This window comes from Astyanax mexicanus, chromosome 4 (assembly GCF_023375975.1).
Source record: "Astyanax mexicanus isolate ESR-SI-001 chromosome 4, AstMex3_surface, whole genome shotgun sequence".
Taxonomy (NCBI): domain Eukaryota; kingdom Metazoa; phylum Chordata; class Actinopteri; order Characiformes; family Acestrorhamphidae; genus Astyanax; species Astyanax mexicanus.
Window position 1 is genome coordinate 14,136,784 of NC_064411.1, and position 24,165 is coordinate 14,160,948.

General features: G+C 37.1%; 3 protein-coding genes across 9 annotated transcripts in view; 1 reads left to right on the forward strand and 2 right to left on the reverse strand.

Annotated features, from left to right (window-relative positions):
- Positions 1-24,165, forward strand: part of LOC111197413 (zinc finger protein 239-like) — a 414,061-nt gene that overhangs the window by 214,629 nt on the left and 175,267 nt on the right. The window contains exons 1-3 of one of the 5 annotated variants that reach the window (XM_049477307.1): positions 12,539-12,581; positions 16,427-16,537; positions 16,654-18,403. The exons of 1 other annotated variant lie outside the window; for it this stretch is intronic. In XM_049477307.1, the coding sequence (XP_049333264.1) occupies positions 16,800-17,738 (939 nt within the window). In that variant the 5' untranslated portion in view covers positions 12,539-12,581; positions 16,427-16,537; positions 16,654-16,799 and the 3' untranslated portion in view covers positions 17,739-18,403. Of the gene's footprint in view, positions 1-12,514; positions 12,582-16,426; positions 16,538-16,653; positions 18,404-24,165 lie in introns of those variants that run through there. 3 more of the 5 variants (XM_049477306.1, XM_049477308.1, XM_049477303.1) reach the window with 3 other exon arrangements.
- Positions 1-24,165, reverse strand: part of LOC125801382 (zinc finger protein 239-like) — a 211,583-nt gene that overhangs the window by 163,785 nt on the left and 23,633 nt on the right. The gene's annotated exons all lie outside the window — the stretch shown is intronic.
- Positions 1-24,165, reverse strand: part of LOC125801301 (zinc finger protein 271-like) — a 211,575-nt gene that overhangs the window by 163,785 nt on the left and 23,625 nt on the right. The window contains exons 1-2 of one of the 3 annotated variants that reach the window (XM_049477806.1): positions 11,057-11,119; positions 7,263-9,883 (exon numbers count right to left, since the gene is read on the reverse strand). In XM_049477806.1, the coding sequence (XP_049333763.1) occupies positions 8,682-9,752 (1,071 nt within the window). In that variant the 5' untranslated portion in view covers positions 9,753-9,883; positions 11,057-11,119 and the 3' untranslated portion in view covers positions 7,263-8,681. Of the gene's footprint in view, positions 1-7,262; positions 9,884-11,056; positions 11,120-24,165 lie in introns of those variants that run through there. The other 2 variants (XR_007438662.1, XM_049477805.1) reach the window with 2 other exon arrangements.

Here is a 24,165-nt window from a genome sequence, read left to right on the forward strand (position 1 = left end):
GGTGTTTTTTTTTTAGCTCTGCAAACTCAAGTAACCCCTCCCTTTCCAGTCCTCTCTGTAGAGATTATCCAGGTGCATCATAACAGATCCAATTGAACAAAACACTATCACCTAAACCTGATTGTAATTTTTTTTGTTTACTTTACAATACAAAGTTTCAACTTTTCTATATATTTCTGGTCTGCAACAATCTGCCCTCTTTTCAAGACTGTCAAATCTGTTTATCGTGTACATATTTTGAATGTCTTGTTTTTTTTATAAAATATATACTAAATATACTAAATATACATATATAGTGGATGAACTTGGTGAGCAGCAGTCCTTCCACATTGGTGACCAAGTCTTGCACATTATTTTGAACTGAAAGGCATATTAATGACTTCATTGGTTGGTTGATGCAGTTTGACAGAGTTGAAGTCTCTTTTCGTGGAAGAAGAGCCGTGGGAATTAAAGGCATTCGTGACCAGGCTGTGGTGGGACATGCTTCTAAAGCAGACCTGCCCGCTGACTATGAGATGATGATGATAAATTATAAGGGAATAGTTAAATCTGTCGCGCTGTCAGCACCAAAAACATATATTATCCAGATCTAATCAAATAATATACACCAGGAATACAACTACCTATCTGTAGATCAGTGTAACATTTTAGAAATATTTGTCCTATTAAATAAGCAAATCAGAGGGTTATCAAATGATAACTGCTGAACATTGTGTAACATTGTTCATTGTATTCAATATTCAGTCAAATTTTATTTATATAGCGCTTTTTACAACAAAGGTCGTCACAAAGCAGCTTTACAGGAAAAACAGGTCAACGCCTCTTATGAGCAGCACCACAGAGATGCCAATTTTATGGTGACACAGTGGCAAGAAAACACTCCCTTTAAGAGGAAGAAACCTTGGAAGGAACCAAGACTCAGTCCGAGGAACCCATCCTACTCGGGTTGACTCGCTCAGTACAAACAAATAACAAACAAAAAACAGAACAAAACAGTACAGAGAATTAATGTGAACTATGGCTAATATAACAGGTACTAATTTATGAATATAAGAATGTGATGGGCACAAACTGTAGAGCTATGGCTAATACAGAAACAGATACTGAGTGTGTTAATGTTAATCAGTGCTGGGTTGCAGAGCTGGAGTACAACACAGCGGGCAGTGGAGAGCCAGGCTGGGAACATCAGGAACAGGGCATCTCCATACATGTAAAAGAGATAGATAACAGAGAGGATAGGAAGAGAAACAAAAAGCAGGAGTTAGAAAGGTTGTGTAATGATTCTGATGAGTAGAAGAGCAGGGCTGATTCCTGAAGTGGACACATCCAGGCAGACCGGCCGGCCCGGCATCTCAGCACGTGAGAGAGAGAGAGAGAACAGAGAGGGGAGGGACGAAAAAGGGGTTAGAATGGTTTTATAAAACTCTGCTGGAGTGGGATGGGCACTGGTAGCAGCAGCTCAGGACATGGGGAGAGAAAGAGAAAGCAGATGATTAGGACAGGGTTTATATTTGCTGGATAAGCTGTAAGAGGAAGACATTGTAATGAGACATTACTCAAACGCTTGAGCAAATAGAAATGTTTAGAAGAGTCTAGATTTAAAGGTGGTGTTCCTCCAGAAGTGGTGAATGCATTCGGCACAAATCTGGAAAAGAAAGGCTGCATTATTGCTGACAACACTGGCAAAATGAAGCTACTCTACTCTGCTATCTCTACTCGTAGCCAAGGGGGACTACATCTGACGACTACAGGCTCAACGGAGATTCAAGAAGTTCCAGCCATTGTGGATGACGTCTACCCTTTCGAGGGTCTGGTCTAGGGTTGGGCGGTATGACGGTATTTCGGTATACCACGGTATTTAAATATGGTGACGGTATTGTAAAATAGTGACGGTATATTAACCACGTGACGTGCCTGAACTTTGAAAAACGGACGTTTAAGACATTCTGCGCATTCACAATGAAAGAGCAGTAGGAGTGGTAAGCAGTTAGAGCTCCCTGATTGGTTATGGGGTGGGGCTTCTCACTGAGGAGATCACACAGCAAAAACTCAATAAACTCTACAGGTTTCACTAATTTTCACCAAAATTATCGCCACAAATAGCCACATTTGTGCTGAAGTGACAATAAATCCCTATACTAACCAACCAACCACCGAAATAATCAGATTTATCAGTTTATCCTGCAGCATGGGGTGTTCAGTGTGAGATACTCAAAGTTACAGCTGTTTCCTTAAATATTCCTCATCTCCTATTTCTCTACAAAACAGTTTTTTTATGTCACTCACGTTCATATTCTAATCCCATACAGAATTCTGCAGTTTCCTCAGAGTTTTCTGTCATTATTTCGCAGCTAGCTGGAGCGCTGTAAATATAAGCAATTCCACGGACCGCGAGGCGCTGCACCCCGCAACCCCTGCTCCCCTTCGCGAGCAGAAACGGAACAACATCACCCGCTATTAAGCTGCTGTAGTGGATACTGTAATTTCAGTTTGTTTTATTTTTTTCTTTTAATTACCGTTTTTATTAGTTTCAGTTAAGGGGAACTTTCAGTTTTCGTTATTTCGTTCGTTATTCGTTATATGGTGATTATCAGGCCGTAGCTTTATATAAAATAAAAATAGTATTAAAAAACAGATGACTATTTCCTGGAGCCTGGACTGACCCGAGATTTTCCATTACTTTCCTCGGGCCGGGTCTCGTCCGGGCTGAGAAATAAAATTCAAAGTATCCTGCTATTTAAAAGAATGGAAAATTTAATAAAAATAATAATATAGTTTTGCATACTAGAGTTTAGATTGTCTGCCTGAACCCCAGCGTGAACGCGAGACTGAACCCGAGCGTGAACGCGAGCTCATCCGCGCGTTTAAAGCTCCGCAGCATTTAATAAAAACAGTTTCACAAACAAACTCTGACACTATTTTAACAGTGTTGGTGCAAGCCTGCTATTTGCGCAGGATTTATCATAGGGCCACAAGGGTCAGAAATCACCCTCATTCATTTCCCAGATAATTTCATGCTGGCTGATTTTTTTCTTTGTTTTCTGTCTTTCATGATTGAATATTACAAGGATATTACTTAGTAGTGAGTGAGGGCAAATACTTAATTCATATTTGCAAACTGTTTCTCATTTTGCACACAATCATACTGTGAGAATTTCAGGTTTACTAAATAGGTGGACCCAAACCCAGACACCACAGATGCAGAGGGAGTTTCAACCAATCATCTTTAACATAATGTTAAACAGTTACATGTGATTATTATTATCTAGCTAGCTGTTCACATATTCTATTATATTTGGCCTGTAGTCTATTGTAGTTATTACATATTTTAATTAAAGCTGCATTAGCTAAATTCATTGGCAGGTTATTTAGCAAAAATTTTGCTAACTAAAATCGAATGTCAACAGCTAGCTAGCTAATAATAATTACCTGTAACTCTCTGACAATTAATGTGCTCACTTAAACCTAAGTAACCTAAACCTATTCAAATATTATGTACAGTTATTTTATGTACTGAATGTATAAAAAGTAGAACTATGTTGGAACTATTGAGAAAATACTTCACAACGGGAGCTGTGAAATGCATGTGTCTGATCCATGTGTGTAAGCCTGATGGATCATTTATTAACAAACAAAAAAGAGAAAGAAAAATGAAGATATTTACTGCATTCTTGGAATAGAACATTATTAATGATGAACTTGTTCCAAAGATATATCAAAGAAACATGGTTCAGTCGGATCACTTTTGACATATATTGTACATAAAATGATTAACAAGACACATGTAAACTTTACCCTATCGCTCTGTGAACTAATTTTTGATTTCCATTTGTTACAGCGCATGTTTTTATTTTAATTTAGGTTATGTTTTGTCTTCAATAAAGTACTGAAGTTGCTTTATTGCTGATGCCACAGGGCAACTAGTGTTGTTTGAGGACCAGCTGATGCAGGTTTGTCTAGAACATTTGTATCAGATAGGTTGTATCTCCACCCACAGCCAAGGTGGACTACACCGTGCACCTTTACAACTATACTCTTAAAACTACAACTTTAAAGGGTTCTAATGTGGAAAGAGTTAATGAATATAAGCACCTTGGCATATGGCTAGATGTAGGGGTGGGCAATATTATATCGTATACAATATATCGTGACACAGAAATATCATGATATTAAAAATCCATATTGTGATAATAGGGATGTTCTGTCTTAAAAGTAGTCTATTATTTACTGTGAAGTTTTAATTTTATTAATTGTATAATTGTTTTAGTTAGCGGTTTATATCATCACTGTCCTATGAAAAACACTTATCTCCATTTTTGTTCATTTTTAGTTTACTACATAATTTGAACAAACAAACTGTCCCTTACACTGTGCCAAAAATTCGTAATGCATAGACCAATAGAAACTCTTCAAAATGACCTGAAATAAACTGTTTTTACATTGACATCCACTGAAAGTTTACAAGGTTTTTTCTGTTTTGGAGATCAGTGTTTTTCATTGGACAGCGACGACATGCATGCACTAAATATTCTGCAATATTTTTTGCTGCATTATATTATTTTATGCTATATTATTTATTTTTCCACATTATGATTATACTGTTATACTATTATACTATATTCCTGAAATTAATTAATTCTTTTAGTTTTCCTAAATCGCCAAGTATATCGTTATCGCAAAAATACCCTGAAATATCGTGATATTATTTTAGAGCCATATCGCCCACCCCTAGCTAGATGACAAATTTACTTTTAAGCACCATATTAACAAGCTTTCGGGTAAGCTAAGGCAAAAACTCGGCTTCCTATATAGAAATAAATCATGCTTTCCAGTGCACACAAGAAAAAAAGTTTTGTGGAAGCAACGTTTTTATCTAAGCTAGATTATGGTGATGTGATTTACAGACATGTGTCAGCAACTACACTCAAACCACTAGATTTTGTATATCATGCGGCGCTAAGATTCATTACTGGTACACATCACTGTTCACTCTATAAAAAAGTTGGATGGTCTTCTCTTGCTGTGCACCAGGAACACACTGGTTTATTTTCGTTTTAAAAAGAACTTCCTCACTATATGCCATCCTTCAAAACATCTCACAAAAACGTATTAAAAATAACACAACCTATCAGACTCACTCCAGTAACTGGATCATCGAAAGTTTTAACTGAACTGGGAAAATCTGCTTTTCATTACAGTGAACCAGCAAGCTGGAATTCACTACAGGAAACTCTAAAGCTCAGCTCGCTGGTGTCACTAAATCATTTTAAACTTCTAGTCTCTAACCACCTTCAAGGTGATCTTTATGATCTTTGGTATGTTTTCAGTTTCTTTATTTTTTTGTTAACCTTTTAGTTTTTAATGCTGGTTTGTTTTAGCTATTTTTCCACATTTCTTTTTAGGTTTCTTTCTTTTCTTTTGTTATTTATCTATTCTTTCCCTTCTCTATGTTTGTAGAAACTAAATAAAATAATAGAAAATATAAAACACAATAAAAGGACTATCACACAGGTATATAAAAATAGCCAGTAGTTTACTGAGTGTATCAAATCGGTAGGGCAAAATAAGGCTTAGAATCGAGTGTCCTTTTTAGTACTTTTAACAAAAAATACATTAATAGCAGGCTTCCATCAACAAGTTATATCTTTTCAAGACAGAGCAGTTTAGTACATTTTTAGATGCAATAGTACAAATATAGTGTGTAAATACCCATATGTATATTTAAGACACAAATGAAAATTTTATATTTTAAACAGTACCCCAATTATTTAAATAACCAATTATTTTAATGATTATTTTTGCTCAGGCTTATGTTTTAGGATTAGATCTTATTTTAGAATTAGTATCTTAGATTTTAGCTGTAGGATTGATTTTAGGTTAATATACCCCTTTTTTCTTTCTATCAGAACTACACTGTCAGTTATATATTTAAACCCTAAATCAGAAATTTACCTTTTAAAGTTAGTTTGTAAAATAAAATACCATCTTAAATTAAATATGTGGGCCCACTCTAAAGAACACACTCATAAAGAACAGAATTATTGATTAAATGAACAGAACTAAACGGTGCAGGTCTGGTTCGGAGCTTAATGTCCGCTTTACTCTAACGAGCAGAAATAAGAGTTTCAGATTTACCTCAGATTCAGTGAATATGAGCGGGAGCAGAGCGCGGGGTCCTGCAGCACGGAGCGTTTTCCCTCAGAGGAACTCTGATCCACGCGGGGACTCAGAGCGCTCTCTGGTTAGCAGTGTTAGCGGTCCTGGTGTTCAGTGGAGGCGGAGAGAGCGCGAGTCAGTCCGGGGAACAGTCTGTCGGAGCGGCGCTGCAGCGGAGAGTTCACGGCTAGCGCAGAGCAGCTAATACACGAGGCTAAACACAGCTAGCCGAGCTGGCTAAGCTAACAGTGCTAACAGAACTTTACTTATAGAGAGATTATCCCAGCTTCATCCACCAGCACACTCTCAGTATGGACTTCAGTGTCCTTAAAATTACCGGTTAGTTTAATTAATACTGATTATTAGTGAATTTAGTTCAGCCTGTGAGGAACTTTATCCTCCTCGCCTCTCCCGCGCTGCTACTCCCGCATCTCCGCTGTTCTCTCTCGTCCCGTGGGCGGGCCCGTTCCCATCCTCTACTCCACCCTCACCTGTACACTTCTCCCTCAGTAGATCCCTTAATCACTTTTAGGTAACCTTCTTGCATTAACACAGAAAATACATGAAATATGTACTCTGTGCGGCTTTTGTTTTCTTTTTAAACTATTTACACAAACACAATGACTATTTTGAGCCTGTGAGTACGTTTTAAACCATTACTATGAATTTATATTATTTTATTTATTATTGTATTTATAAGTGTAGCTATTTAAGAACTAGGGAGTTTTACATATTTTAGCCGGGCTACATGAGAATATGCGAGAGGGGCGTATCCCATACTGAGATACCGAATGAAAGCTTGAAAGAGAACACAAATTACATTTAGAAAAAAAAAAATTGCAAGAAATAAAACAAATTTACCAGACGTGAAACACTGTTACTAGTACTGAAACATTTACATTGGTCAGTAAAAAAAAGCAACTGCTTTGTTTGTAAATTTAGCTAGGCTAGCTTCCAATAATAATGGTCAGTTAAACAACAAATGTTTTATTTGGATATTTAGCTAAGCTAGCTATCAATAATAATGGTCAGTAAAACAGGAAATACTTTGTTTGGACATTTAGCTAGACTAGATACAGATTAAAAAATGGTCAATAAATCAAATGTAGATTTTGGTAATTAAGTGTAATTGGTCAATGGCTATGCTCTTCAAAAAACAGAACAACACAAACCACAAGCATTCACAATTACAAAAAAACATATGAATACACGTTAAACACACATGCTACTCTACCATTGGAAGTAATTGTATATCTAACCCTTTAAAGCCTGAACCATTAAATCAATTTCTTTCTGAAATTCAAATGTGAAAATGCCTAATATGTTTCATTTCAACCCAAATCCATTTCACACTGGACTATATTTAACAAATAATAACATAAGATCATCTCAGGCCTATAGGTTTCATGTCAAACATATGTTGAGAAAACACAATGAGATTGCAGATCTGCAATATAAAATCTGTTTATAAAACCACAGAGATGAGTAAATATAGAGGTGAAGCAACACAAACATAATTGTTGGTAGTGGATAAAAAATATTAAGAAACTTGATGATTTGGATATTCTTAGTAAATTTGGAGGATAAAAAAACTTCAACAACATATAATACTCAATAAGGGAATGATAAGAGAGTATAAAACTTGAGTATTAAAACGCTACCAAATATCCCTCTATATCCCTCTATGCTAACAGATTTTTAATCAGACTAAACCATAGACAAATGAGAACACCATCAGAGGGAGTGAATGAGCCTGCAACCTTACTGCGCTACACAAGCCTGGAGTGGGTTGATTTCAGTATGGGAACTACAGCTGGAGCGTTTTATTTAACCTCTGGAAAGGATTTTGTTGGCCTCTCTGCGGGTATGGATGCTCCTCCGGTCCACACGGCAGTACCTAGCACAGTGTCGTCTCTCTGTGGCTCTGGGTCACACTTTTGGGAGCACACTCTGGAGTTCCTCAGGTGGTGTTTCTCCTTTCATACAGAGGGGCCTGTTGGTTAATAGCATTAAGCTACACTATGCTAATCTTGGGCAACTAACAGAGCAAAAACGAAGATACTAGAAATTAATGGAAATAATAAAGTCTGTATATACTAGAAAAGAGATTAAATGCATTCAAAACCTTCTAAGCACAAGCACTGAAATGTTTACAGAAAATTAAATTAATAAATTAATAAATTAAAACTACGACATCTAAATTTTAAAGACTAAGTTATGCTAATCTAACATCTGGTGCAAGCTCTGGCAGTGCCCTCGCTCAAACGACCTTCCCTTCTTCAGAACTAAACTCATAACGTAACCACCCTAAAAACTGAGCTCTGTCTCACGAAGAATGTCCTGAAATATCAAACATACGAGAAAACATAACATTAAATTCTATAAACATCATCCATGAATAAGAGTCATTTTGTTGAACCTGTAAAATCCATTGTTAAATTCAGTTCATGTTTGTTTCTGGTGGAACGTGTCCCAAGTGACAAAGTGAAAAATTTGTGTAGAATAAGGTGTTCTGTTCTAAAGATTTATGATTTGCGCTTTTTATTGCTGTGGGACAAATTTGCAATAGTTTTCTCTCCTGTGTGAATGCGCTGGTGTTTTTTGAGAGGACCCTGTTGAGTAAAACTTTTCCCACAGTCTGAGCAGTGATACAGTTTTTCTCCTGTGTGAATGCGCTGGTGTTTTTTGAAATTACTCTGTTGAGTAAAACTCCTCCCACAGTATGAGCAGTAATATGGTTTCTCTCCTGTGTGAATGTGCTGGTGCAGTTTGAGATTCCTATGATTAGTAAAACTTTTCCCACAGTCTGAGCAGTGATACGGTTTCTCTCCTGTGTGAATGCGCTGATGTATTTTGAAATTACTCTGTTGAGTAAAACTCCTCCCACAGTATGAGCAGTAATACGGTTTCTCTCCTGTGTGAATGCGCTGGTGTTTTTTGAGATGACCCTGTTCAGAAAAACTCCTCCTACAGTCTGAGCAGGAATATGGTTTCTCTCCTGTGTGAATGCGCTGGTGTTTTTTGAGAGTGCACTGTTTAGTAAAACTACTCCCACAGTCTGAGCAGGAATATGGTTTCTCTCCTGTGTGAATGCGCTGGTGATTTTTGAGAGTACTCTGTTGAGTAAAACTCAACCCACAGTCTGAGCAGTGATACGGTTTCTCTCCTGTGTGAATGCGCTGATGATTTTTGAGTTTACTCTGATTAGTAAAACTCTTCCCACAGTCCGAGCAGTAATATGGTTTCTCTCCTGTGTGAATGCGCTGGTGATTTTTGAGAGTACTCTTTCGATTAAAACTCTTCTCACAGTCTGTGCAGTAATACGGTTTCTCTCCTGTGTGAATGCGCTGGTGTATTTTCAGAGTACTCTGTAGATTAAAACTCTTCCCACAGTCTGAGCAGTGATACGGTTTCTCTCCTGTGTGAATGCGCTGGTGATTTTTGAGAGTACTCTGTAGATTAAAACTCTTCCCACAGTCTGAGCAGTGATACGGTTTCTCTCCTGTGTGAATGCGCTGGTGATTTTTGAGATCACTCTGTTTAGTAAAACTCTTGACAGAGTGCTGATGTTTCTCCATGTCGGGACTTGGCTTCATTTGTCTGTTAAATGTATCAAACAATGTCTGTGTGTTCTGGAGATTCTGCAGGATGGCTTCAGCTTCACCTCTTTCAGCAGTTTAACTTTGCTCTTAGTTAAATATGAATTTCAGGAGAATGTTTTTCATTTCTGGAAAACACAAAGAAGAATATTTAAATAAAAGCAGGGCAATAAACTGAAGAGAACTGCCTTAATTAAGTTACAATATACATACAAAACTACTGGGACTTGGGTTAAAATGCACTGGGCATATTGGCTAGTTAGATAATGTTAGATACTTGGGTTCAAAATGCACTGGGATCATTGGCTAGCTAGATAACATTAGATACTTGGTTAAAAAAGCACTGGGAACACTTGCTAGCTGATTATCATTAGCTACTTGGGTTAAAAAAAGCACTGGGAACATTAGCTAGCTAGATAACAAATAATTGGTTAAAAAAGCACTGGGAACATTGGCTAGCTGATTAACATTAGATACTTGGGTTAAAAAAGCACCTGGAACATTGGCTAGCTAGATAACATTAGATACTTGGGTTAAAAAAAGGACTGGGAACATTGGCTAGATAGATATCATCAGCTACTTTGTTCCCCTATTCTGGGCCAGTTCTGTCTATTAAACAGTTCTCTTTTTCTCTCTGCCAGTCATGTCACACATCAGCTCCCACTGTAGATGAACACTTAAACACTATTACCACATTAAAAAATCACATCATAAAACATTTTGCTATTGCTAATACTTTTTTAAATCTCTGCATAAAAAGATATGTGGTGCTTTTTATGTACCACAAAAATATTGAATAACATTTTTTTTTTAAAAATACAGCAACTGGATAGAGGGGTACATTAATTTTGAAGGTAAGTTAAGGTTATCCACCTTTAGCTAATCTAGCCAAAGCTATCTAGATAACTAAGCTAAGCTAGGCAATTTCAAACAATAAAATACTATTAGCAGCCTGAATGTTTTAAACACATTAAATTTGTGTTAAGTTGTTAGTATATAACCTAAATGGTTGGATAATGTGCAAGCTGTCTGTAATGGTTAATCCTTTCCTTTATAATTAACTTTAGCTGTTAGGCGTGGTATTGGTAACAACACTGGGTCATTTTACAAGCTAATTTTGCTAATGCTAATGCTCCTGCCTTAGTGCTGAAAGAATATGTAAATCTAAGCTTACTGTAAATAAACAGAAGCGCTTAACACCCAAATATACAGTTTTCAGGAGAGAAATCTGTGTAGATTAACATCCAGCGCTCACTTGCCTTTGAGGGAGAGTGAGTGAGAGTTTGTGTGAGAGAGAGTACCTTCTGTAGTTCAGCTGATTCTGCTTTTCCTCCTCTCCAGCTACAGACCCCGGAAGCTCAGCCTCATCCGGGTTATGTAGAGCCCCGCCCCCTCCCCCCCTATATCACATTATACCCCATCACCGCTAGAGGGAACCCGCGAGAGAGTCCTCAATGCATGGAGCTGAATGGAGCTAAACAGCTAAAACTTTCATTTAAAACACTGTATAACTACTTCTCTGGAGTTTTCCTTTAATTTTACGAAGTAGAACAAAGTATTTCACTAAAATAGGAAAGAAAACTTACCCCTTTATGCTGGAGTTAGACACAGCTTGTTTAAAATGATTAAAACTGCAGTTTAAAAGCTTTAATAATTATCTCTGCTGTGAATTAAATAGTTGAAATAGATGAAATTAATAAAAAAATATTTTATAAAGTATTAAACATTTCAAAATTTTTTTTTTTTAATAATTTATAAATGTTTGATACTTTTTAGAATAAAAAAAATGTTTATACGTTTTTATACATTTCAGACTGTCAAGTGGCTTGAGATTCAGAGCAGAGTTTTTTTTTTCCTCTATAGAGATTGTCTGTTTGTAAAACTCCAACAAATAACACTTACTAATTACAATGGAAAGATCAGTGCTGTTGTTTTAGAGTACCAATTGTGACACTGACACTGAACTCTTAAACAAATCCTTTTATTTTTATAATTATTAATTTTAAAATGATATTTGCATATGAAATTTCAAATGCGTTTATAAGTGTGAAGTACCCTTCTATACAGAAATCAGGATGGTCCATTGTGATGTCAGAGAGTGATTTTACAGGGAGGAGCTGTGAATGACCTCAATTTATGGAAAGCTTTCAGAATACATAAATAGAAAGACTTTAGACAAGGTGAGCAACAAACAAGATCTGCTGCAGTACGATCTCCTTTTCAAGAATCTGCAGGACATCAAGAAGGTAAATGTAAAGAAAATGTAATCATAATATTTTAAATGACATTTAGATAAAAAAAGGTTTGAACTGGAATAGCAAAATAATAATTTATAAATGTTTGAAACATTATACAGTAAGAATTGTACTTATTAAAAAAAATAGAACTAAAACTATTTAATCACCACAGAGATAATTATTAAAGCTTATGAACTGCAGTTTTAATTATTTTAAACGAGCTCTGTGTGTAACTCCTGCATCAGTAGCAGTAATGCTAGTAAATCTACTGAATAAAACATTTGTTGTAGAAAATGGAAATATAGAGGCACATTTTCTTTCCTATTTCAGTTAAATACTTTGTTCTACTTTGTAAAATTAAAGGTAAACTCCAGAGAAGTAGTTAAACAGTGTTTTAAATGAGAGTTTTAGCTGTTTAGCTCCATTCAGCTCCATGCATTGAGGACTCTCTCGCGGGCTCCCTCTAGCGGTGATGGGGTATAATGTGATGTAGCGGGGGAGGGGGCGGGGCTCTACATAACCTGGATGAGGCTGAGCTTCCGGGGTCTGTAGCTGGAGCGCCGGAGGAAGATCAGCTGAACTACAGAAGGTATGGAGAAGTTTCTCTCTCTCTCTTGTTGGAGGTTGGTTGATGTGTTGTAACAGTAAAAAGGTAATTTATTTTTCTGTGATTTTATTTTGAACTACAATTCCCTGCACCAACAAGAGAACTGCGTGCTTTTATTTATTAATTGTCCCTCCGCGGCCCCCGTAGCTCCAGAGGAGCTTGAATGCAGCGCAGGAGGTAAACAGAGCTGAGGAGCTCTTTGAAAAAGTGCTGTTTTAAGCAAAAATAAGTATTTTTGAGAGAAAATATGAGCTCTTATGTCAGTTCTAGTCACTCTTCTGTGCATTTTTAGCGGGTATTGAAGCATATTTTGCCTAATAATTAATTATTTCTGCCCCGGTCGGGTTATCAGCTCTGAGGTACAGCCGTTTCAGCACTAAAAACGCTACATGTGACTGAGCCTGAAAATGTGTGTTCATGTGCTGTATTTACTTCTGTTTCATATTTTATAGATATATGTGCAGTTTCAGATACTTAATAATCGTCTGGGATTATTTTTGTTGTGTATGTGCAGGTATGTTGTGGTTCTGATTATTTAATTAATGTAAATGTTCAGTTCTGGAGCACATATCTTCAGCTCTTACCACGTTTAACCACAAACGATCTAGAAAAAAGGGCTGAAGAGGGATGTTTATTAACAAGAGCAGTTTTGTTAAAAGGATACAGTTACTGTATAGAGATAGCCCGACTCTCCAAGCCCTGTGAACAGTGCTGCTAATGCTGCAGGTTAGCCAGTTATAACTTATTAATTAAAGCTAGGTTACCTAGTTATAACTAATAAATTAAAGCTAGGTTACCTAGTTATAACTAATAAATTAAAGCTAGGTTAACTAGTTATAACTAGTAAATTAAAGCTAGGTTACCTAGTTATAACTAATAAATTAAAGCTAGGTTAACTAGTTATAACTAATAAATTAAAGCTAGGTTAACTAGTTATAACTTATGATTTAAAGCTAGGTTACCTAGTTATAACTAATAAATTAAAGCTAAGTTAGCTAGTTATAACTAGTAAATTAAAGCTAGGTTAGCTAGTTATAACTAGTAAATTAAAGCTAGGTTAGCTAGTTATAACTAGTAAATTAAAGCTAGGTTAGCTAGTTATAACTAGTAAATTAAAGCTAGGTTAGCTAGTTATAACTAGTAAATTAAAGCTAGGTTAACTAGTTATAACTTATGAATTAAAGCTAGGTTACCTAGTTATAACTAATAAATTAAAGCTAGGTTAGCTAGTTATAACTGATGAATTAAAGCTAGGTTACCTAGTTATAACTAATAAATTAAAGCTAGGTTAACTAGTTATAACTTATGAATTAAAGCTAGGTTACCTAGTTATAACTAATAAATTAAAGCTAAGTTAGCTAGTTCTAACTAGTAAATTAAAGCTAAGTTAGCTAGTTATAACCAATAAATTAAAGCTAGGTTACCTATTTATAACTAATAAATTAAAGTTAGGTTAGCTAGTTATTACTTGTAAATTAAAGCTAGGTTAACTAGTTATAAATTGTAAATTAAAGCTAGGTTACCTAGTTATAACTAATAAATTAAAGCTAGGTTACCTAGTTATAACCAATAAATTAAAGCTAGGTTACCTATTTATAACTAATAAATTAAAGTTAGGTTAGCTAGTTATTACTTGTAAATTAAAGCTAGGTTAGCTAGTTATAAATTGTAAATTAAAGCTAGGTTACCTAGTTATAACTAATAAATTAAAGCTAGGTTAACTAGTTATAACTTGTAAATTAAAGCTAGGTTACCTAGTTATAACTAATAAATTAAAGCTAGGTTAACTAGTTATAACTTGTAAATTAAAGCTAGGTTACCTAGTTATAACTAATAAATTAAAGCTAGGTTAGCTAGTTATAACTTATAATTTAAAGCTAGGTTACCTAGTGTACGTGTCAACAGTGCTGCTAATGCTTTTTAATTTTTTTTAAGGAACTAAGGTTTCCAGAATGATATATTTATATAGTTACATAATGTTCACCAGGCTTTATAGAGTCGGGTTAGCAGCATTAGCAGCACTGTTCATCGGGCTTGGAGAGTCGGGCTAGCGCCAGCTAGCTAGCATTAGCGAGGTTAGCTAATGTTGGCTAAAACCTTAACACTTCTTCAATATTAGTGATGTACTCCTCTATACAGTTGCTGTATCCTTTTAACAAAACTGTTCTTGTTAATAAACATCCCTCTTCAGCCCTTTTTTATAGATTGTTGGTGGTTAAATGTGGTAAGAGCTGAAGATATGTGCTCCACACCATTGTTGAGTGTGGACTCTACCTCCTCCCATCACAGGCTCACTTTCAATTAGAAATGGCAGCCGCGTGAAAAGAGCCTATAGGCCTTTTTAGTTGTGTCATTTTGAAGTCAGTGACATGTTGTTTATTTCCATATTTGGGGTTCCATATCTGAACTGTTTTTGTAAAAACTCGTCTCTATCACATTATGTGCTAAATTCACATGTTTAGGATTCTGTACGTTTTAATCTGTGTACATTTTCCTCCTGAACATCACTAGATCCTCTGAATTACAAGATCATTTAAGTTTCGTAATTAGATTAATGCTAGCGTTTAGCTAATGCTACAGCGCACTGAACTGACCTCACAGCAGAGCAGTACAGAATGTGAGGGGACTATCAAAGATATGACACTGGCTGTAGAGCTCCGGTCAGATCACGATTTGGATTATTCTTCTTCTTCACAGAGGACCATTCAAAGTATCAAAATATCTTCAAATCAAATCAAAGTATTTAAACAGGTGAAAACTCTTTCAGTCTGGTGATGTTGAGCAGTGTAGTCTGTGTTATGCTGTCCGTACAACTACATGACTACAAGACTTTTAACAGACTAAAGTCTGACTCTTCCCATCTGAAGACAAATCACAGACTTTTTACACAAATACTTTTTTTTATCTCACAGGCTTTTTACTTTGTTTTGAAGAAGGAGAACGTAAAATGATCTCATTTCTAGAACGTAAAAACATGAGAGTGGGTCGAGAGGTCACTCTCTCTCTAAAGCATATACATTTCAAACCGGCCTCACTGCTAATAATATTACATACTCAGGAAAAAGAAAACACTACATGTGAAATGTTAAAGTTATTATTCACTAGATGTGTAGCTACATTTCCAGGACAACTAATAAGAAGTGATGATATTTAAGGTGGAATGAAAAATTCAGGGAAAATGTTAATTTATTAGATAGAGAGAGGTAATGTAAAATAAAAACAATACACATTTTGTTCAGATAGCTGGTTTACAGGCTTTAGTTAGAGTAACATTAGCTTCTGTAAAACTGCAGCAGGTCTTGGAGCTGCTGCTCTGAATCTGCTGGTGTAGAGCTTCTGCTGCTCTCGGCTCTGCAGATGAAGTTGAGCTTCGACCCGATGCTGTGATATGCCACCATGTACGCAATATTGATTTAGTAAACAAATCAGTTAAGCCATTGATGTGGAGCTGCAGTTTTCCTGGGTAAAAAGTACAATAACATTTACATTTCTCACCAAATTTTCATATGTGTTTTTTGTTTTGTTTTGTTTAAAGGATTTTATCTACATATACAAAAAAGTTAGCCTGAACCTAATGTGGTGGAAAATAATGAACTGTTATCAGGAGTTGTAAAAAATCAGGTTTAGTTAATATGTATGGGATCTTTTATAAATTAATGTAAAGGAAAAGGCTTTGGACAGCATTGGTCACGTGATCAATGTAGAACGAATCAAGCATCGGCACTGTGATTCGAAGTAATGCGTGTTGTTTTTTCGGCACATGCCTCAAAGCTTAAGATTAAGGGGCAACATCACTATTTCTTTCTTTATTTCTTTCTTTCCTTAAGTTCTCAGTTTCTTATGAGAGCAGAACAGAATCAAGAGTGTCTGAACAGTGGGCAGTCCTTATAAAGGCACTAAACAGGTGGCTGGAAGACCACCAGCACCTCCCTTTTATGGTAATATGAAGATGTCCAAGTAGTTTTGTCTGTATAGTGTAACTGATTTAGGCAGTTCTCTTCAGTTTATTGACCTGCTTTTTATATTCAATGGCATTTTTGTTTGTGTTTTTCAGAAATGAAAATATTCTCCTGAAATTCATCACCGACAACCAGGATATTTATCAAAGTGCAATGTTAAACTGCTGAAAGAGGTGAAGCACAAGCCATCCTGAAGAATCTCCAGAACACGCAGAAACAGTTTGCTGCATTTACCAGATAAATGAAGCCAAGTCCCGACATGGAGAAACATCAGAACTCTGTCAAGAGTTTTACTAAACAGAGTACTCTCAAAAACCACCAGCGCATTCACACAGGAGAGAAACCGTATCACTGCTCAGACTGTGGAAAGAGTTTTACTCAACAGAGTCATTTCAAAACACACCAGCACATTCACACAGGAGAGAAACCGTATCACTGCTCAGACTGTGGAAAGAGTTTTACTCAACAGAGTCATTTCAAAACACACCAGCACATTCACACAGGAGACAAACCGTATCACTGCTTAGACTGTGGGAAGAGTTTTAATAGACCGGGGACTCTAAAACTGCATCAGCGCATTCACACAGGAGAGAAACCTTATCACTGCTCAGACTGTGGAAGTAGTTTTACTCAACAGATTCATCTAAAACGACACCAGCTCATTCACACAGGAGAAAAACCGTATCACTGCTCAGACTGTGGAAAGAGTTTTACTAAACAGAGTCATTTCAAAATACACCAGCGCATTCATACTGGAGAGAAACCGTATCACTGCACAGACTGTGGGAATAGTTTTACTACACAGAGTGATCTCAAAAAACACCAGCGCATTCACACAGGAGAGAAACCGTATCACTGCTCAAACTGTGGGAAGAGATTTACTGAACACAATAAACTCAAAATACACCAGCGCATTCACACAGGAGAGAAACCGTATCACTGCACAGACTGCGGGAAGAGTTTTACTGAACACAGTAAACTCAAAATACACCAGCGCATTCACACAGGAGAGAAACCGTATCACTGCACAGACTGTGGGAAGAGATTTACTGAACAGAGTAATCTCAAAAAACACCAGCGCATTCACACAGGAGAGAAACCGTATCACTGCACAGACTGCGGGAAGAGTTTTACTGAACACAGTAAACTAAAAAAACACCAGCGCATTCACACAGGATAGAAACTCCATCTCAAATCAGTTTGAAGGCAATTAAAAGCGCAAATCGTAAATCTTTCGGACAGAACACCTTATCCTACACAAATGTTTCACTTTGTCACTTGGGACACGTTCCACCAGAAACAAACATGAACTGAATTTAACAATGGAATTTACAGATTCAGCAAAATGAACCTTATTCAGGGATAATGTTTGTTGAATTCCATGTTATGTTTTCCTGTATGTTTGATATTCCAGGACATTCTCCGTGAGACAGAGCTCAGTTTTTAGGGTAGTTACAGTAGGAGTTCAGTGCTGAAGAAGGGAAGGTCGTACGAAGTTTGAGCGAGGGCACTGCCAGTGTTTGCTCCAGATGTTAGATTAGCATAACTTAGTCTTTAAAAATGTAAATGTTGTAGTTGTTAGGAGTGGAGAAGAAATCTTAGCCTGCAACTAACAGGGTTCGTACGGGTGCTTGAAATCCTGGAAAATGCTTGAATTTATCATTCTGTTTTCCAGGCCTGGAAAGTGCTGGAATTTTGGAGAAAATGCTTGAACGTGCTTGATTTTTTTTACTGCATTTACATTACAACAAATAACTGTCTGACTAAATAAGTTCACTTAAAGAAAAAAATTGAAGTTTATAAAATAACTTCGTAAAATAAAGGCTTCGTTCGCGCCTCCACGTATGTGAGACTAAAAGTCCAGTTCTTTCTCGTAATCCAAGAGGAGTTGACTTACAAGAAGTTAGCTCTGTTTTTTAAAACACGGACAGCAGGAGAGTTAGCTAGCTATGCTAAAAGCCAAGCTTTGAATTTATCTAAATAATAATATTAATAATCCAGGTTACACCTATAATATACTATTAGGCTAAACCCAGCCGGGCACTGTTAACATGGTGTCACCATCCTCCAACGAGCTGCTGTTGGGTCCGCTTCAGTGCCGTGAAACGAGCCGATTTAGCTATGCTTAAAGCCAAAAGCCGGGTTAACGGTGCTGGCGAGCGAGTCATTCCAGCCACTGAAGCCGCGATACAAGCCCCGGAGATCGGCTTGTTTCAAGCACTGAATCCGGGCAAGCAGCCCCAGATGTTCTGTCGAGTTCTGCTAATCAAAACTATTTTCTTTTTTATTTAAAATATTGTAACAAAACATTGTCGGATATCTGGCTCATGGTTTGAAAATTTGGCATCGCCTTGGAAGGATTGGAGCAGGTTTTGAGCTCGAACAGTGGATCCTGCCTCAAACAATTACAATGCCAGAACATTAACAAAAATAGTAGAGAGCGGCACTAACTCACTTGGTTAAAGAATGAAAACACCGGCCAGTTAAGTATTGAACAAAAAGTGCAAAGATGATCCTCGATTGCGAGAGTCTTCAAGATTTTTACATTACAACTAAAACTTTGCCCTATGATCGATCAGGAGTTGGTGAACACTCAGGACTTTTGTTGCTCTGTGCTCCAGGGGGGTATGATCAACTGCCTGAATCCTGGTAATCCAAGAATGGTATTGTTGTAGAAAAGAAAATGAAAGGTGGGCTACCCCCACCTCTCGTCCGGGGTAAAACTCCCCTGCGTATTCGTTTGATAGAGAGAGTCAGACAGGTGGAGTGAAGTTGAAAGCAAACCAAGTATTTATTACAAAGTGCTGAATATTCAGGAGAACCCACACATGAAAAGACCGTCTAACAGCCGTCCCAGCATAAGTTCTGACCCCCCTCTGATCTGACTCCATGTTTTATACCCCAAATGACGTGAAACCTGCTGATGAGGCGTTACTAACGATTAGCTCATGTTAGCATGCGTAATTTCACGTGTTAGTACTCAAGTTTCACGTGTCTGACTGGACCACTAGTGTTTGACCTTGACTGTGTTCTTCCAGAATGGAACATCATGGCACTATCTGTGTGTGTGCGTCACCCCCCGCTTTGAAGCAGAGGTTTTAGGGAGGCACTCACTCACCAAAAGGCCGCTTTGATCTAAGAGCCTTTTCTGTAGCAATTTAGCCCCGTACCAGTCGAGTTGATGACCGTTAGTTAGGGTCATGCAGTAAACAAAATACTTCAAGCCTGAGCTACATCTCATATGTTATATGTTAATGTGTTAGTAACGCGTGGTTAGTCCGCCATATACTAAATCCTATGTGTTAGTAAATGCCTTATGTATCATGTGGGTTAATTTGTCATAATAGAATCTGTGTTAGTCACATGCTTGATCAAACAGTGTTTTACTATAAAGAATATATTGTGATTATTGGTTAATCTTTTATATAAATGCGTGTAAAATACAATGTGAGTATTGGTTATGCATATTGAATACAAGGTTTCACACAATGATTATGTCATTATAGATACTAAGATAAGTAATCATAACTGAAAGATATTTGTCAATAAACCCCACGTATAGTAAACCGTTACTCCTCAGTATGTAATCGCTTGTTAGAAATGCGGTGAAGATTACGTGGATACTGAATCCGGCTACGCACCCTAGGCTGAACTGGGGTGTCAGGGAGAGGGCTCGAGTGATAGCATCCTTTAGTACATGTGCAGATAAGGCCCCTGGGCGGCTTCTTCCTCTGACATGTCCAACAGTTGTCATCCTCAAGTCCAGTGGCATTCCCCACACGAGTAAGACACCCTCTGTGTATTGTGAGGGGATATTCTTGCAGCGGGTTCAACTTGCTGGTGTCGGAGATGTACGCATGTGCAGTGGTGATCATCTCATTTGCCCCCAGTAAGCGTCACACGAGTCCCGATGAGTCGCCTACCGCTGTTATCTTGATCATTTCCACTGCCCCTGCATAATGCATGACAGTGTACTGTGTCTACAATGTAATTATGAAATTTCTCGGTGTTCTGCGAAGTATGTACTGTGTCTTGTTGATTATCGGGGTTGGGGTTAATCGATGCAAGTATGGTGACTTGTAATAAATCCAGGTAAGATTGTACAATGCACCCGGGAAAAAAAAACTAAATCATCAGGAAAATACTACAGGTGGATAACCCAGGTCCAGAGAGTAAAAATACATCCCAGGTTTTTTTTTTATCTGCAGCAGAGCCGCTCAGGGGGTTGGTACAAAGCCCTTGGGTGGCATTTTTACTTTCTGGACCTGGGTTACCCACCTCTACATTTTCACTAAAAAAATTGATTTAAAGTTATTTGCCTAGTAATCTTTTGTGCCTCAGTTTTATTTTTGACCCAATAAAGTTGGATAGCAAGCAAACTCTATAGACAGGTGATATATTTTTAATCATAAAACATTTGATTAAATCTCTTCTCCTTCTGCTATTATTATAAACATAGTAGTCACACTCTTGCAGTGTGACACAAAGCAAATCAATAATTTTGAGTGTATTTACAGGGAAACATCGCGATGGACGATGATATCGTGGGGGGTGGGTGTTGATTAGAAATAACTAAAAACTGATTTACTATATTTTACTTATATTTACTACATATTTACTATAGACGAATAAAATATATACGCAGAAAAGGAAAAATAGGACACTTCAAAAAGATCATTAAACTGGATACATAAAAAATAAAGAATGTATATCTTTTTAATCAATAAAATATTTCAGATGAATAAAACAATAATTAATATAAAATAAAAACTCATTTAAAACACAATCAAAGGCTTTCTGATAGTGTGCAGGATAATAAAATTTCAGTTTCAGTTAGTTTCAGTTTCAAGTCATTGAAACAGCTCATCAAAACCTCAAACTTTCCTTTATATTTGACAATATTCGATTAACTTTACAGGTCCTTACTCATCTTCATTTATTTAACCAAACTAAGTTTTATAATATTGTATTATATTATTTATATTATTATTGTAGTCTGGCGCTAGTTGTATTCCTGGTGTATATTATTTGATTAGATCGGGATTATATATGTTTTTGGTGCGGACAGCGCGACAGATTTAACTATTCCCTTATAATTTATCATCATCATCTCATAGTCAGCGGGCCGGTTGTGGCTCGAGGGCCTTACAATGCCCAGGTCTGCTTTAGAAGCATGTCCCCCCACAGCCTGGTCACGAATGCCTTTAATTCCCACGGCTCTTTTTCCACGAAAAGAGACTTCAACTCTGTCAAACTGCATCAACCAACCAATGAAGTCATTAATATGCCTTTCAGTTCACAATAATGGGCAAGACTTGGTCACCAATGTGGAAGGACTGCTGCTCACCAAGTGCATCCACTATATATGTATATTTGGTATATTTAGTATATATTTTATTTAAAAAAAAACAAGACATTCAAAATATGTACATGATAAACAGATGTGGCAGTCTTGAAAAGAGGGCAGATTGTTGCAGACCAGAAATATATAGAAAAGTTGAAACTTTGTATTGTAAAGTAAACAAAAAAAAAAAATACAATGAGGTTTAGGTGATAGTGTTTTGTTCAGTTGGATCTGTTATGATGCACCTGGATAATCTCTACAGAGAGGACTGGAAAGGGAGGGGTTACTTGAGTTTGCAGAACTAAAAAAAACACCTGTTATTATTGGGGTTTACAATATGTGTATATGGATGCTGGTGATGAAGCTGTTCACCACGACAATGTCAACCCCTGGGGCCTCATGTACTAAGACTTGCGTGGACTTCCTACTAAAATGTTCCGTACGCTCAGACCTAAAAAGTTCCGTACGCACAAAAAAATCCGGATTTATCAAAACGTGCGTAGACAAAATCCCACGTACTCTCTCTTAGTACATCGCAATCAACTTGAAATCAAGCGCAAATGCACGAAAACCTCACACCTGCCACGACTCCTCCCACAATTATGCAGAGTATAATGTTAGAATAATAATTAATAATTATTAATTAATAATTATTATTATTATTATTAATATTATATACACGTAGCATTTAATTACCCATGTTTTAAATTGTATTATTCTAAGATGGATAATAAATGCTTTCATTTAAATGCTTTAAATGAGTTACCAAGAAGCCACCCGTCACGCGCTCAGCTTGTTTTCTTATCCTCTTATGCTCTTGGAAATCTAAAACGGTTTATAAGCCAGTCATCATCATGGGCCAAAAAACATAATGGTCACGGAAAATGCACTCTCAATGAATTTGGCCATTAGCAATATTTTCCAATAATGCCAACGTTGCCAACTCCAACAACTCCAGCGCAAACTTTTATGCATTTTTATAGAATCTAGGCTAAGTGGAAACACGTTAAATGATTATTTATGCAAGCCAATGAAATTGTCTAATTATTTGTATTTTTTTTACCCAATAATGCTTACTACAATGTGTGCATAAAGGATACCTTATTAGTTGTAATTTCAATGCATCGCCTCTAAGTGTCGCCAAATGACAAAAACACAATATATACGCACAAAAAAAAGGCGTACGCCCGAAACTAAAGTGCCGTGGGGGAACGCACTTTCTCACGTTCAAGTAAATTTAGTACATCTGACTGTGAGCGTGAAATATGGTATATATATTCAATACATGAGGCCCCTGGTATTCTGTGTCACAGAATAGTACTTTATGAGAGGGCCAGACAAGTCAACTTCCCCCATGAACTTGTTGTACGCCTTCACAGGTTCAGGCACAGGGATCTGTTGGGTGGATCACGTTCCATTCTTTCTTCTGACATGACGCTGCACAGACTGCCTGCTGCACAGACTGTAAGCTTTGCGGACAGCGGAGCACATTGTGATGCCTCGTGTGTCCCTTCATTTCACAAACAGCAGTGGGCCATCCCTGATCCATTGTATGTCACCACGGTCCACTTTTTTTAAGGCAGGGCATTGACTGTTGTTTTTGGGAAGCCTATTCTGGTCTCACAGTTGGTTCCACAGGCCCCTAAACCAATTCTATGCAGGTGATGAAAGAGCAGTGAGCTGGTGTAAAAGTTGTCAACGTACACCGTGTACCCTGTGCCCAGAGAAGACTGATAACAGTGTCGAAGCTCAGGCCATTTCCTGATGGTTTACTTGCCTTCCCCACATAGACACTGAAGTTGCATGTGTAGTCACGGGAGCTGTCAGCCAGGATGAGGAGCTTGTATCCCCACTTTGTGGGCTTGTCCTTCATGTACTGCTTCATCCCGATTCCTGCCTTGTTGGCCACCATGCGTTCATCAATGGAAAGGTTCCGGTGTGGCTGGTAGTAGGCTTTGCAAGACTATTCATACAAGTTCCCAGAGTACTAACCAGACTAAACACTGCTTAGCTTCCGAGTCAGATGAGACTGGGCTGATTTTTCTTTTTCTTTTTTAATTAAAATAAAGAAATAGATTTGTGAGCCTGTACATACATAAGTGTAAATCATCCATTACAGTGTTGGACGAAATTTATATCACACTATCGTTTTTTTTGTTACAAACAGTATAAAAGCTACTGCCTGTGGCTAAATGGTGGAATGCCAATACTTTTGGCTGATTGAGCTGTGTTCTAAAACTTTTGGTTAAATGCTAATATCCAA